This window comes from Macaca mulatta, chromosome X (genome assembly GCF_049350105.2).
Source record: "Macaca mulatta isolate MMU2019108-1 chromosome X, T2T-MMU8v2.0, whole genome shotgun sequence".
In the NCBI taxonomy this organism is placed as follows: Eukaryota; Metazoa; Chordata; class Mammalia; order Primates; family Cercopithecidae; genus Macaca; species Macaca mulatta.
Genome location: NC_133426.1, coordinates 40547167 through 40563703, shown reverse-complemented (window position 1 = coordinate 40563703; position 16537 = coordinate 40547167). Strand labels below are relative to the sequence as shown.

The window sequence follows — 16537 nt, the reverse complement described above, 5'->3', positions numbered from 1 at the left end:
AGGAAGTACTTTATATTTTTTTAGCTTCATTTTATAATAACTCTTAAAGTCTTTAATCCTGGCTTTTGTTTTCTTTATTTTAAAATGTAAAGGAAAATATACATAAATGGATATGTTAAAGATAACTGTTTGTCCAGTAAGTGCTGTCCATTGTTGGAGTAGGGTATAGAAGTGAAGAAGGAAAAAGTAAATAATAAATGTCTCAACATGATTTTATTAAAATCCTATATAGACCTAGTTAGTATGGAATTGGACTCATGCATTTATTTTCAGAAACTCTTGTAACAAGCTTTTAGTCCTGGATATATTAATATTGAATATGAATATGAGTTGATACTTCAAAGCTTTGAAATTGGCACACTTTCCTTCTCTTTGCCAAAAATACATTCTGTTCTTGTTCTACTTTATCTCCTTGAAAATGTATTGAGCAGGCCTCCTTGATGCATCTCTGCAATCATAGTATCAAATGTATCATGGTAAACTTCTTCAGTTGCTATGGTTCATGGACCTGTTGCCTTGTGCAAATTCAAGAACCTTGATCCTATAACCCAAATCAGGCTTGGGACACAAGTTTTGAGAGCGGCATGCTCATGGTGCCTAGTTTTGAACACTTCAGCAAACTTCCCACCTTCTCGTTGAACTCATGTCACAGTCATGCGCAGTAGTAAAGGTCCTCTGGCCACACCCACGAGGGTTTTTCATTTCCTCCATTGTGTGTCTTTGCCTCCTATAGCTTATGCTGATAATGCACAGGCACAGCTCTGTTTTTGCAAGTTGTGCGGCCCAGCTTGTCCTTCACACACGTGTACAGTCTTTATAAAAACCTCTTCACTTTCCTTTTAGGCACACTCATGCTGCTTTTGCTAGTACTTTCAGTGATCTCCCTGCTTTTGCACTGCAGGGCCATAGTGGGGTTAATGATGTTTGTAAAAGCCCTCACAACAAAGCTAACACACATCTGCCAGACCATAAAAGACCATAACCTGGCTCCTCAATTTGTTTAATACTGAGAAGTACAGGAGAAAAGTTGGTTAGGAGCAGCTGTGTAAAGCAAACATTTTTGAATTGGTAAAACTTTTCAGATAGGTTAATCCATTGTCCAGAAAATATCTTCCACGGTTCTTAATTTTTGGCTACTATAGTAGTATTTTGCAGTATTTTAAGTTTGTAACAATTTTGTCAGGTTTCCTTTTGGGGAACCTGGTTTTGGGTTGTTATTTTTTTCCCCCTCACATGATCATGCTGGAAAGATAAAAGTTACAGTTTATTTTTATTCATTCTGTTCCATTCATAACCTTAAAAGCAAGTAACTATTTTACGGGTGCCTTGAGGTAGAGCTCATTGTATCTGCTTCACAGATTGAAGTGATATACAATGCACTTTCAGGGTTCTGCTGTCCCTAAGAGCATAAATGGAAAAGAGGCTTACACTAATGTTAGTTCTCACTTGAACACATACTGGCTTCTGTGCTTTCCTTTTCTAACTAGATAGATTTTGTGAAAAACCTGTTTTATTTGAAAGGAAGATAATGTACTGCATTTATATTTTCAAACTTGAGATTTAAAAATCTGTCTGAATTGGCTGCTTTATAATTCCTATGGGGAGGGCTGTGTTGTGAGGGGTAAGGGCAGGCAAGTCGTCAGTATACCTGTCAAGTTGAAGAACAGATAAGTGTATGCAATTTCTGTAATAACTACCCAAAATGTAGTTGCACAAAATCTTTCTGGTAGTGATAAAAACTATACAGTGTGAAAGATTAACTTTTGAAAAACTTCAAAAGCTGTATATTGAAGAGGAGCTGTGATAGAAGTTTTAATTAGCACATGCAATCTGTTTTTTGCTCTCAAGTTGTTTATTCTAGGTCAGTGGTTCTCCACCCCAGGGCAGTTTTGCCCTGCAGGGGACTTTTGGCAATGTCTGCAGATGTTTTTGATCATTTACTGAGAAGAGGGAGTAGGAAGTGCTACTGGCACCTAGTTGGTAGAGACCTGGGCTGCACAAAACAGCCCCCTTACCCCACAACAAAGGATTTTCCAGCCCCAAATGCCAATCCTGCCAAGACTGAGAAACTTTGTTCTAGGTGTTATATTCTGAATTAAGGGGTCTGAACCAAGATTCCATAATTCCAATTATATTTGTTGGTTTTTTTTTTGCCTCAATATAGATATTTATTATACCAAATCTGAGAATTAACCACCTTCTGTATGAGGTAAAGGTTATATATAATTAAATAATATCTCTTTTTTTTTTTTTTTTTTTTTTGAGACAGAGTGTCACTCTGTTGCCCAGGTTGGAGTGCAGTGGCCGGATCTCAGCTCACTGCAAGCTCTGCCTCCCGGGTTTACGCCATTCTCCTGCCTCAGCCTCCGGAGTAGCTGGGACTACAGGCGCCCGCCACCTCGCCTGGCTAGTTTTTTGTATTTTTTAGTAGAGACAGGGTTTCACCGTGTTAGCCAGGATGGTCTCGATCTCCTGACCTCGTGATCCGCCCGTCTCGACCTCCCAGAGTGCTGGGATTACAGGCGTGAGCCACCGCGCCCGGCCTATAATATCTCGTTATTTTATCTCTTACTGAAATTAACTCATAAATAGCTAAAATATATTACCTCATAATGTTTTATGACCAATGAGATAGTTTGTAAAGCTGTAGAAAGAAAATGGATAGGTAGGTATTTTAAGAAACCAAGCTAATACATTCCTCTTGTATATGTGATGTATGTGTGACAATATGTATGTTAAACGAGTTAATACATGTAAAGGTCTATGAAAATAAGGGTTACCTCTACAGAGGAGGAGGTGGTAAAGTGGGGATAATGAACCTGGAATTTTATCATGGTTATTCAGTCAGTGACCAAGATTTGGTTTTACTGCAAGGGAGAATTAACATACATGGGGCCAGGCTTGGTGGTGTGCACCTGTAATTCCAGCTACTTGGGAGGCTGAGGTGGGAGGATCGCTCAGGAGTTCAGGGCTAGCCTGGGCAACACAGCAAGACTCCATCTCTTAAAAAACAAAACATATGAATACCTGCTGTGTCAGCCACCATAAGCACTTTCATTTTCTTCATCAATGACACATAAAGTAATTCTTCATCTCTATTTTGTAATTGGGAAATTCAGAGACATTAAATGTGGCTGAGTCAGAGTTAGAATGTGGGTCTCTGACTCCAAGGCCCTTATTGTTTGTACTGTATCATCCTGTCTTCAAAGAGTGGTTTTATAAGGATTTGTTCCCCTTAGCTTTTCCTTGAGGATGTTCTAGATAGATTTTGTAGAAAACCAGTGTTCTTGATTTTCATTCTGTAGAATTGTAGTCTTTTTTAAAGAACAAAATTATGAATAAAGACAAACATCACTGTTAAAATGAGAGTTCTAATCCATATTGATGTGAATGGAAATGGATTAAATACTATTAATTGCTGTGAGTTGCTTCCTGCCTTGGCAGAAGGTATCTAGAAGTGGAGTTTGAACTGAAGCTCTAATGTCATACCCTGTCTGTCATTGTGTACATTGCGCTTTGTCGTGTAAAGTGTATTTCATATGCTGTCTTTTATCACCAGAATTCCTCCCTGTAAGGGTATAAGTGAGGAAACCCAAAAGGCTCTGGACCGCTGTCTTCTTGATTGCACTTTCCGATTACAAGGTAGAAATAACCGCACTTGGGTAGCAGAGTTAGTGTTTGCAAATTGTCCACTTAATGGCACTTCTACCAGGGAGCAAGGTGAGATGTTTCACACATTTTGTCTTTGCATATTTCTGGATTTTTTTAGTATCGGTTACTATTAATATTCTCTTTTAATCCTGTAGGCCCATCCCGGCACGTTTACCTGACATATGAAAATCTGTTGTCTGAGCCTGTTGGTGGTAGAAAAGTGGTTGAAATGTTTCTTAATGACTGGAATAGCATTGCACGATTATATGAGTGTGTGTTGGAATTTGCACGTTCTCTACCAGGTACATGTAGAGATAATCTCCTTTTTAAATAAATAATTAAAAAAAAAAAGTCCATACCCTTTTTTTTTTAACTGAAGAAGTAAAACATGCAGTGTTCAAAGCAAAAAAATCAAAAGTATATCTAATAAAACTTAAGTGTTCCTTTCACTTCAGACTTCAATTTCCTTCCCCTAAAGACAACCACTGTTAAGTTTCTTTTGTTTGCAAAAATTTTACACACAGGTGTACTGTATCATAATAATAGTGCTTATTTACTGTGTGCCATACAATATTATAAACAGTTTGCTTGTGTTAACAAATGAGTTATCTTCACAGTCTTCACAATCACAATCATGAGGTGAGTATTATTCCTCATTTTACAGAAGAAAACAAGTTGCAAAGACCAAGAACTTTGTATAAAGTCCCATAGCTAGTGAGTGGCAGAGTTGGAATTGGAACCCTTTAACCACTATGCTAGACTGCTTCAGTGTATCTCACCTGCCCTTGCCCCCTTTTGTAGAAATGGAAGCATATTATTTATTATGCTGTTGCTTTTTTTAAAACTAAGTTACTTAACTAGAGACCTGTCTGGGCATATAATATTGCCAAAATGCCGTCTTATTCAAATTTATATTTTAAAATTTTACATGTATAATATTAATCTCCTTTTTGTTTCCTTCGGTTTAGACATACCCGCTCATCTAAATATTTTCTCAGAAGTTCGTGTTTATAATTACCGCAAACTTATCTTGTGTTATGGAACCACCAAGGGAAGCTCAGTAAGTCTGATTGAAATGCTGAAGTTCCTGTCTTATGAATTTTTTAAAAATCAAGAATTAAAAAAACATGAAAATTACCTTAATATAAGTAAGAGCTCAAGTAAAAGTTAGGGATAAAATGGTAAATTTTAAATGCTTGTGGCTATAAATATAGTATACTATAATGCTTAACTCTTTAAAATTGAAAACAAAAATAATAACCCTGTGATGGGGTATATGATGTTGAAGCAATTTGGATAAGGTAATGTACTGATGGTGTTTGTATTTTTTTCTTCACTGATTACAGATTTGCTTGGCAATGTGATTATTGTAAGGAAAATTATGTATGAGTGGTTATAACAATATGGGATGTTTTTGCTTTTGGGCACATGAATGTTAACATTGTTTCATCTTAATCTTGAAGTATTTCCTGTAATCTGTAGTTCTTTATTTTTTTCCCACCTCACATGTAAAGTCCTAGAAATGTAGTATAAAAATGCAGCCAACTGGTTTCTCTCTAGACTTCTACGTCAAGTAATGTCAGGTTACTTGAGCTTTTTAAAATCTATTAACCAAATGTATCTGTGTTCAGAGTGGCACCCTTCCCCTTTATGACAGTGCTCCTTAGTTGATGGTACCAAGAGTGTGACTCTTCTTTAGTTCAAGAGAAAAATGAAAAGAAAAACTAATGATAATTTTCAAATAAAGTTTAATAAAGTTGTTTTAGCGCCTTTCTGTTTTATTTAGTAAAAGAGGACTAACACATGGTCAGGGAATGTACTTTCAATATTAACACATATTAGCACATCTGGAGTTTGAATCCAGTCTTATTTTATTGCTTGTTTTCCAAAAAAAAAATCTCCTTTAGATTTTTGGCATTTTGCCTTACTTTTAACATTTTTTTCCCCCTACTTGAATCTGTTACTTTCTCAGTTTCTGAAACATGTAATCTTTTTCATTTAGATTAGTATCCAATGGAATTCAGTCCATCAAAAATTCCACATTTCTTTGGGAACTGTTGGCCCAAACTCAGGTTGCAGTAACTGTCACAATACCATTCTCCATCAGCTTCAAGAAATGTTCAACAAAACACCAAATGTGGTTCAGTTATTACAGGTAATTAAGTTTATTTTCTGTCTAAAAATAAGACTTAGTGTGCCAGCCGTGCTGGTTCACACCTGTAATCCCAACACTTTGGGAGGCCAAGGCGAAAGGATTGCTTGTTCTCAGGAGTCCAAGACCAGCTTGGGCAATGTGGCAAAACCCTGTCTCTATAAAAATACAAAAATTAGCCAGGTGTGGCGATGCACGCCTGTAGTCCCAGCTATCTGGGAGGCTGAAGTGGGAGGGTCACCTGAGCCTGGGGAAGTCAAGGCTGCAGTGAGCCGTGATTGTGCCACTGCACTCCAGCCTGGGTGGCAGAATGAGACCCTGTCTTAAAAAACAAACAAACAAACAAAAACCGCATTTAGTGTCTCAGGCAAAACTCTTCAAAAGATCATGGAGACTTGTCTTTAATGACTAAGGCTGATAACTTTTGTCTTCTATATCTTGAACACTTCTTTGAGAATTTTCTTTGATTCAATGTGGACCCAGTGATCTAGTTTGCATTCTCTTCAAGGGGATGTTTTATGGAATCTGCCAGAAGGACGTTGTCTTGTTTTTGACATTTATACACTGAAAATTCTGAGGTTTTAACGTTTGTACAGAAACTGGCTGCTCTCACTGTGTTTGTTCCTTTTAGGTACTGTTTGATACTCAGGCTCCATTAAATGCCATCAACAAACTCCCCACTGTGCCCATGTTGGGCTTGACCCAGAGAACCAACACTGCCTACCAGTGCTTCTCCATTCTACCACAGTCATCCACCCACATCAGACTGGCCTTCAGGAACATGTATTGCATCGATATATACTGCCGGAGTCGAGGTGTTGTGGCAATACGGGATGGTGCCTATAGTCTTTTTGATAACAGCAAATTAGTTGAAGGTTTCTATCCTGCACCAGGACTAAAGGTAACAGACTTTAGTGTTATAACATGAGTAAACATAAAAATTATCTCTAAAATAGTTTCTTTGATGGGGAAATAATGGGGAAAAGCAACAAATTCCTGTTTAAATTTAATATAAGTAGCAGTGTTAATTCATCATCTCTATAACTTCATTCTGAAGGAGCTAGAAGTTCTCATAAAGTGCCGTGCTTATGTGTATGAGATGATTAAAATATTTTTCTTTACATTCTTACCTTCTGATTAGTAGGATGAAGATACTAAAAAGAGTTGTATTTGGTCTTTGGAACTTTAAAAGTAGTTTTTATCATTGATTTTTGAAAAGATTTGGTCATCAATTCTACTGTGATGCTTATTTATTTATTTATTTATTTATGAGACAGAGTCTCACTTTGTCACCCAGGCTGGAGTATAGTGGCATGATCTTGGCTCACTGCAACCTCAGCCATGTGGGTTCAAGTGACTCTCCTGCCTCAGCCTCCCCAGTAGCTGAGATTATAGGCATGTGCCACCACACCTGGCTAATTTTTGCATTTTTAGTAGGGATGGGATTTCACTATGTTGGCCAGGCTGGTCTCAAACTCCTGACCTCAAGTAATCCACCCGCCTCAGCCTCCCAAAGTGCTGGGATTACAGGCGCGATGTAATCTGTGCCTGGCCTGATGCATTTTAAAAATGTAAGGTCCTGGACCCTCGCAAAGTGCTAGGATCACAGTAACCTGTGCCTGGCCTGATGCTTTTTAAAAATGTAAGTTCCTGGACTACAACTGCCAGAGTGGTTAACTGATGTGATAGCTCAGTTGTATGTGTTTTTTGTCTGGAGTCAAATAAATCTAAAAGGCTTGATTTGAAAAATAGTCTCCTGCAATTCACTCTTGTCATTTTCTTGCTCCCCAGATGCCCTGTTTTCAATTCTTATATAGCTGATTATCTTGGTATTTATATCTTTATCTCTAAGTAGAATGCCTACATTGCTATTTGTTTACTTTTTGGTTGAGGGCATTATCTGATTCTCACAATGGAAGATGAGCATTCTTTTTTTTTTTTTTTTTTTCTGTTTTCTTTTCTTTTCTTTTTTTTTTTTTTTTTGGAGACAGGATCTCGTTCTGTCCTCCAAGCTGGAGTGCAGTGGCATGATCATGGCTCACTGCAGCCTCAACCACCAGGGCTAAATCCGTCCTCCCACCATACCACCTCAACTTCCCCAGTAGCAGGGACCACACCCGGATAATTTTTGTATTTTTTGTAGAGATGGGATTTTGTCATGTTGCCCAGGCTTTAGTTGTTATTAAATTCTTTTTTATGTGTGCCTTCCTCCTTCCAGGCTGCTCTCAGTACATAAACACATTTGCCTTTCCTCCTATCTTGGTAACATGGTTAGGTAGCAATTTTGATTAGATTATTTTTCAGCATTTACACTGTTATGAATATGTAAGCATTGCTGCAACCAAGCTTACTATGATTATTTTTCCTGTCTTGCTCAACATTTTATTTTATTGGGAATATTAATTGGGTCTTTTTTGGTTTCACTTTCTCTATAGTACCTATCACTAATTAACCTTAAACTCTCTCCTATTTATATAACTCCTTTTAGTATGTTCAAACATATCAAGATACCTTATTGATTTAATCTTGAAGAAATCTCTTCAATAGGCCTCTGACCTGCTCCAATTTTAACTGATAGCAGTCTGGGCCTTCTACACAGTTTTCACTTAGGAATCTGCAAAAGGATGAAAAGGGAGATTCCTCTATTTCTCTTTTATGTTGCATGTTGCATGCCTTGTGTCGTGGGCCCCTTGTTTTTTTTCTTAGTTTATTTCATTGTTTTGATTACTGGGAGAAGGTACGTGGTGGGTAGAGAGTTAATTTGAAATCATGTATGCCTGAAAGCATCTTTAGTTTACCCTCATCTAACTGAAGTGGCTAGGTAAAGAACTCTAGGTTGCAATCATTTTCTGTAAAAATTTTGAAGATACTACTTCATTGTCTCGTAGCTTGCATTGTGACTATTGAGATGTGTAATGAGTTCACACTGTTGAACATTATGTGACTTGACTGGGCTCTTTCAGTCTGAAAACTTACATCCTTTTGCTTTGGGAAATTTCCTTGCACTATTTCTTTGTTCATCTCCGTTGTTTTCTCTGTTAGCTCGTTTGGGTACTCCCAGTGTTCTGATGCTAGGCATTGTGGACTTGTCCTCTAGTTTTCTTATTTCTTCTGTTTTGTTTTTTTTTTTTTTTTTTTTTTTTTGGTCTCTTGTTTCTGGGAGATACCTCACTTTTTTCCTCTTATCCCTCTATTTTTTATTTCTATCAATATTTTATTTTGGCCATTCTTTAAAAATTTTTTTCAAAAGGTCTTTTTTTGTTTCAAAATGTTTATTTTAAACATTCTATTATATGACAACATTACTTTTTCTTCTTTTTATCCTACATAATCTCTATTTTATTTACCTTGCTTTTGTGTATGTGGGGGTGTGGTATTGATTTCTTTTATATTAGTGTCTTTCCTCAAATGTTAAGCGATTCTTAACTCCCTGCTCTTATTTAAAGGTAAGACTTATTGACTGTGGTCTTTATTGCAGGATGATCTCCTTGTGCCATTTCTTTGGGAAACTCCTGATATCAGTAGCTTTAGGTCTTTTTGTTGGACTGGTGTGAGTACCAAGACAGAAGTATCCAAATCTTCTGCATAGATGGTATGCATCTGGCTCTCAATATTGGGAAAGTCAAATGAGAAAACGAGTATTCTCAAATTTATGTAGACTTTGATCCCCATTTTTTATATGGTAGTCCTTCTCTCAATTGATCTTGGCGTCCCTCAAGTCAGAGATCCTCCTCCAGGGTGGAAGAGATCAACCCAGCTCAGTGAGAATAGCAGAGGATCTGGGAGGGTCTAAGTGTCTCTTAGACTTTCACTTAGTCCTTCTGTTATTAGTCCCACTTTTATCCCCACTTCCAAAGGTACCCATATTAGTCCGTTTTCACACTGCCATAAAGATACTACCCAAGACTGGGTAATTTATAAAGGAAAGAGGTTTAATTGACTCACAGTTCCACAAGCTTAACAGAAAGAATGGCTAGGAGGCCTCAGGAAATGTACAATTGTAGTGGAAGGTAAAGGGGAAGCGCAAGAGCAGGGGAAACTTCTACTTATAAAACCATTAGATCTCATGAGAACTCACTATCACAACAGCCTGGGGGGAACTGTCCCCATAATCCAATCAATCAGTCCCTCTCTCAACATATGGGGATTATAATTCGATTACAATTCAAGATGAGATTTGGGTGGGGACACAGAGCCAAACCATATCAGTGCCTGATACTGCCAGTTCCAAAGTGTCTCGGGGATCTGGATGGAAATAGTTTGCTTCTTGGCTTTCCCCACAGCTTACTTAGGATACAGCTTTCTCACATTGGATGGTTCTAGTTGCTACTAAACCATCTGCTTTGCAGCCTCCAGGATGTATTGCTGTTTTTTCTGTTTTCCCATTCTTTTTGTCTTTGTTACTTATTGCTTCAAAATTTTTTTTCCAGTAGTTTTAGTGGGGAAAGAATGCAGTGTGTGTTGTGAGCCCATCATCTTTAATTAAAAGTAGACTGTCGACTTTTTTTTTTTGAGACAGGGTCTCGCTCTGTTGCCCAGGCTGGAGCACAGTGGTGGGATCACGGCTCACTGCAGCCTCAACTTCCCAGGTTCAAGCAGTCCTCCCATCTCAGCCTCCCTAGTAGCTGGATCCACAGGTGTGCACTGTCATGCCTGGCTGATTTTTGTATTTTTTGTAGAGATGAGGTTTTGCCATTGTTGCCCAGGTTGGTCTCGCAAGGGATCCTCCCACCTCAGCCTCCCAAAGTGCTAGGATTATAAGCATGAGCCACTGTGCTCAGCCCACTTTGGACTTTTAATAGCTCTCTAGTGATTCTGATAAGCTTATGATAGAATACTGGGGATGTAAGGAGTGTTAAAGAGAATCTGTGCTTGAAACATAAACTCTGATAGCCTTGCTCAGTTTTGACAATATATAAAAACAAGGCTGTCCCACTCTTAATGGTTCAAGATTAAATCATGTAATATAAAAAAGGAAAAAATTGGATCGTTTTTTACTCAGTTTTCCTTTCATATTTTCTAGTTTAAAAAGTGAGAGCGCTCACTAGCTGGGGAATTTTCCAAGTTATGGCCAATATGCTTTTCATTTTTTACCCCCATTTCTGGATTAGAAGTTAATAAGAAAATATTATGATCTGATGGTAAGAGGTGCCAGGATGTACTTCTTTCTTCAACTTTTTGCTCACACAATATTTCTTAGTTGATATGACCTTTTTTTAGATGCTGTTTTTGTTAACTGTTTTCCTTAGTTTCCAGCTTCAAAATTAACAATATTTCTTCTAGGTTGTCCTAGTAATGATCTTCAAGGATCAACATACTATGTTTCTGTTTAAATATTCTAAATAATTTAAAATGTTTTGCTAATAATGTTAGGTAAAATAATCTAATTTTTACCTGTTTATATCCGTAGACGTTCCTGAATATGTTTGTTGACAGCAATCAGGATGCTCGAAGAAGGTCTGTAAATGAGGACGATAATCCCCCTTCTCCTATAGGAGGAGATATGATGGATTCTTTAATATCGCAGCTCCAGCCACCACCCCAGCAACAGGTAATATCTAGCCAAAATTCCAAGTGGTATCACATTTCTGTAACTTCACAGGTTCTATAGGCATCAAAGACAAGGAGGTCCTTGGTGGGCCCGAGATGCCCAGGAAATACTTATGAAATAATGAGTTACAGAAGGAGGTGAGGAGGAGACTTCCAGTGACAAGAAATGAATAGTGTTGGAAACAGCATTAATCTCAGATCATTCACGCACTTAAAATGATGTTATATGATTCCAGGGGTGGAAATATCATCCGCAGGATGTGAGATCTTTGAGAGAGTTTCCTCACCTTGTCTTGAAGGACAGATGCTATTAAAGTAGAGCACAGTGGACTAAATGTCTAGCGATGTTCAGTAGGGACTGCTACAGAGAATAGGTGGACAAATTTTCAGGGTTCTGTCCTCAGACCATTTGGATAAGCCACATCATAGAACCATAAGAGCTTTCAGTTCTGTCCTGTCACCTTCACATGTCTGAGAGTTGAACAGGCCCCTAGGCCAGCCATTGTTTTCTCACAGACCCTCCTGAAATAGAAGGTGAACAGTGATCATTTAGCCCTTCAACAGTCCTGTGTGACTCCCTAGTCTGAAAAATCCTCATTGAGGCTGTAGACTCTGGGCTGGAGTCTTCAGGGGCTCCATTTTTAGTTGTATATGAGCACATAGCCTCTAGGCAAGGCTCTTTGGCACATCCTTTAGTTTTGGTTTACAAAATAGCTCACTGCTTCTCACCCAGAAGCTTTCATGAATAGCATTGCTTGAAACCAGCATTGTGCAGAGAATCCTCTTAGCTTATTTTATTGCTTAGCTTCTGGTCTGGCTACTTAGTGACTACAACTTTCCAGTGCTTAAATCTTTGAAAAAATACTAGATTCTTACTAGAAGGAGGGTTTTTTGGAAGCTCTGTTGTTCCTGGCAGCTATTTAGGGTTACTTGCCTTCTCGCTGTTTCCCTTCTTGGCCTTCATGTAGAACAGGGAAGCTCAGTAAAGGCCTATGCGAATGTCTCTGTGTAGCCAAGGTGCTGCACTCTTGTGACAGACATTGACTCAGATGAGATACTAGCCCTCTGAGGATGCTGGGCCACCATGGGAGAGAAGTACCTTGGCCCAGCGGATATCAGAGCAGCTTTTTCCTTGTGGAAGCCACTTTCTTGCATTTTTTATTTTTCCTGTACCTGATATGGAGCAGGGAATGAGCCACATCCTTTGGGGGAAAGAAGTAACTGAGATGGGCTATCTCATGACCATGGCCGTAGCAGGGCCAATGTTATAGGGGGAATGGAGGGAGAATGTGGTCCATTATTCTCTCTGTCTCCCAAGATAAGTTGTTCATTGGCCCCTCTATAATGATTTTTTTTTTTTTTTTTTTGAGATGAAGTTTTGTTCTTGTTGCCCAGGCTGGAGTGCAGTGGTGTGATCTCAGCTCACCGCAACCTCCGCCTCCCAGGTTCAAGTGATTCTCCTGCCGCAGCCTCCCGAGTAGCTGGCACTACAGGCACACACCACCATACCCGGCTGATACTGTATTTTTAGTAGAGAGGGGGTTTCTCCATGTTGGTCAGTCTGGTCTCAAACTCTCGACCTCAGGTGATCTGCCTGCCTTGGCCTCCCAAAGTGCTGTTGTTACTGAAAAAAATCATAATTTGACACAGTGAGAGCCTGCAGCGCTAGTTTATTAGATACTCTGATTTGGCTAAGAGCTCTATACACCCAGTAGCATTTCATACTGAACATGAGATTTCTAACTAGGAAAATAGTTGCAAGCTAAGGCAGAAGGATTAGATGTGGGTAGATTGGCCAAAGGTTAGGATATTCTAGAAAAGTTAGAATGATTTGTCACTTTGGGAAAACTTGAGGAATTTTCTGCTTTTTCTTGCTCTGTATTCAACCTGTAGGTAGAGCCTTTTTGTTTGTTTTGTTTTTAAGTTAAAAAGTTTGACACTTAATACCAAGTCAGAATCCTTTTAAAAGAATATTCATCTGCCATGGTTAAATGTCTTTAGTCGGTGGCTTTGGCTTTATGTACTCCTAAAGATTGAGCCTTTTATTGAGCAGTTTCAGTTTTCAGTTTTTTCTGCTTATCGGATATCTGTGCAATGCTTCTATTTGTAAACTGTTCATCTCCCTGATAAGACAGTTGTGAGAAAAAAATGTTCATAAAGGGATTCATGTACATTTTACTTGATGTTAGCAGGTAGCTTTTCTTCTTTTATGTAAAATGCTGTTTTAGTGTATAAGCTAGTCCATGAGAAAGGAAAGGAAGAAAATATAAAAGTTTATGAATATCATAGTTTTAATTAACAAGTTAGTATGGCTTACATTTCCAAACATAAAGGTACATTCTACATTATTGGATAAAACAGTATGGGCAAATACATGATTTTGTAGCTTATGAGTTAGCCTGAATTCTATAATTTCTTTAAGATAGCTTAGAAAGAATCAATAAAAAAAAAAAAAAAGTAGACAATCTGGTTTTAAAAATAGGTAAAAGATTCAAGTCATTTCACATAATAGGATGTCCAAGTGGCCAATAAGCACAGAAAAGGTATTCAAACATTATTTGCCATCACAGAAATACAAATTAAAGCTACAATGAGGTAACACTCCACACCCACAAAAATGACTTTAAGAAACAAATTGATAATTATTTCCAACATTTGATGTTAGGAACAACTGAAACTCTCGTGTGGCACTAGAAAATATGTAAAATGTTACAACTACCTTGTGAAAGTGATAAAGATGAGTAAAGGTCAGGCTGAGCTACCATATTTCATTGATACTAAACACCACCAAATGTAAGATGCATCAGTTTTTATCTACTGCTCAGAAAGAAAAAGCACTGCCAGTTAAACTAACATCCCATAAATGGAAAGAGACACCCTGATTTTAGAGATATTAAAGTGTGGGGGGAAAATGTCTTAGAATCAATGAAATGGTAGATAAATAATAGAGATAAATCAGTTATATGCTAGATATAAAATGAGCAAAAAACATCTTGAGGGATAGAAAGCATTGCAAGATCGGGAAAGAGGATGTTGCTATTTTAAAACATTTCGAAAGTCAGGGTTGTGTTGTTGATGTGTATTTATTTTGCACGCTTTTATACCTCATGTTTCCTATTTGGTAACCAACAAAGTGTGTAAATATTAATACTGTTGCTATAATTAGTGAAAGCCACACTCTTATGCTCCATGCAGTTGGCCATTTTACCAACATTTAATTTTCTTCTTTTCAGCCATTTCCAAAGCAGCCAGGAACATCAGGTGCTTATCCTCTTACTTCACCCCCTACATCTTATCATAGCACAGTCAATCAGTCTCCCTCTATGATGCACACACAGTCTCCAGGTAAGATATCACTTACTTTCTTGTCATGTTCAACTTTCAAATCCAAAATACACACACACCCCCCCCCACATTGAGAAGCACTGTGCATCTAGCCTCAGGCTTCAGAGAGAATTCCCTTTCTAGTCTATGGCTAGATAGTTGTCACTCATTTATTATGGAAGGTTTGTGAAGTCTGTGTCCAGGCTCAGGAGCACTTTAAAAGGTTTAAATTAATGTCACCCAGAGCCAGACTCACAGCACAACTCCAGGGGGTGCTAATCACAACATGATCTATATTACAGATCGACAGACTCTAAGGCCTATAGAGCCAAATCCTGCCTGTCATCTGTTTTTGTAAATAAAGTTTCATTGGAATGAAGCCACACTTGTTTATGTAATGTCTATGGCTGCTTTCCCACTATGACAGCCCTTTACAGAAAAAGTTTGCTAAGCCATGGAATAGGTGGAAGGGTGGCCTGCCCCCAAGCTCCGAGTCAGGCAGTGCACAGTCTGTTTGTCCAGACATAATGACTTTGTTGGCAGCCCTATGAAGTGTGCCGTAAAAGTGCTTGAGAATGCCAAATTTTTGCTTTTAACTGAATGATTCAGTGGTATCTCTTGAGCACTTGCTCTGTGCCAAATGCTGCCTGGTGCTGGGGATTTAGCAGTGAACCAGATATCAGCCCTGCTCTTGAGCTTATCATCTAGCAAGGAAGCTAGGTCATCAGATTTATTGGGGAGAATGACCCCTTGCCTACTAGGTCCTGGTAATATGTCCAGAGCATAATGATGGTTTTTTCAAAGAAAGTTTTAGCATAAAAGATGTGATATGTAATATAGGATGTAAAATATAAGAAATTAAATGATTTTTAAAAGCATGCATAATAAAACCTTTTATCTACTGTAAATATATCAGTCCACTCAACTAAAGAATACATTAAGTAGTTTAGTACCAATTGAAGGCATTCGGGCTTATCAGAAAACAGGACAAACAAAACTACATTAAATCCTGATTTTTAAGTAACAAACCCAACAAATACATCTGCTTTTAAGTTTTCACTTTGAAAAGCAGAATTTGCGGTGCATACTTTTCTCCTTTATAAAATACGAAAATTCTTATAGATATGTATATGTGTGTCTGTATATGAGAAATTTGTATTGACCAGAAAATCCGTTAATCTGCAGGTGGGAGATGTAATGACATAACTTATTCAATAGCTAATTCCATTTGTAAAATGAGAATAATATAAAACCTTTTCCATAGGGATGTTGTAAGAATTCAATGCAATAGTTCACATAAAGTGTTTAGCCTGGGGCGTGGTACGTGACAAATGCCTCTTTGACCAGTCCATTGTAATCTGTCTTGTTGCCCAGATTGGGCTGCTCGACATCCCGCACTGCCTAGGCACTCGCACCCTGGCAGATCCCACCCCCACCATGTCTCACACGTAGCCACTCATATTGCTCTTCACATTACTTCAGTGGTGTCGTTTTAAAAAAATAGATCCTCATTTTTTAAATCTTTAAATTCACTTTTATTTGGGGGGTGGGGTATGCTTCCTCTGCTTAGATTCCTAGATAAACAGTCTTCATCTGTAATGCCAAGTATGATGAGTGTTACAAAAAGGGTCACTTGGGCTTCTGAAAGAGCGTTCAATAAGGAGGGGTTCAATTGTTTGTTTCTTGGGGATGCCTTGTTTGCCTCCCTCCTTTCAACACTAGTTAAGCCGAGACGTGAAGGGTGGGTCAGAGTTACCCAGATGCAGGGACATGGACGAGGAGGATATCTCAGGCAGACTGTGCAGGGTGTGTGGAGTCTGAACTCCCAGAAGATGGTAGACTCTTCCAAATGGCTGGTGT

At 38.3% G+C, this 16537-nt stretch overlaps 1 protein-coding gene across 4 annotated transcripts in view; it reads left to right on the top strand.

Annotated features, from left to right (window-relative positions):
• The window catches only part of MED14 (mediator complex subunit 14), an 85946-nt gene that overhangs the window by 49472 nt on the left and 19937 nt on the right, over positions 1 to 16537 (top strand). For all 4 annotated transcript variants that reach the window (XM_015127216.3, XM_015127215.2, XM_015127214.2 and 1 more), the window contains exons 17-23: positions 3560 to 3720; positions 3807 to 3953; positions 4620 to 4711; positions 5654 to 5806; positions 6435 to 6704; positions 11214 to 11354; positions 14587 to 14698. In XM_015127216.3, coding sequence (XP_014982702.2) covers positions 3560 to 3720; positions 3807 to 3953; positions 4620 to 4711; positions 5654 to 5806; positions 6435 to 6704; positions 11214 to 11354; positions 14587 to 14698 — 1076 coding nt within the window. The remainder of the gene's footprint in view (positions 1 to 3559; positions 3721 to 3806; positions 3954 to 4619; positions 4712 to 5653; positions 5807 to 6434; positions 6705 to 11213; positions 11355 to 14586; positions 14699 to 16537) is intronic.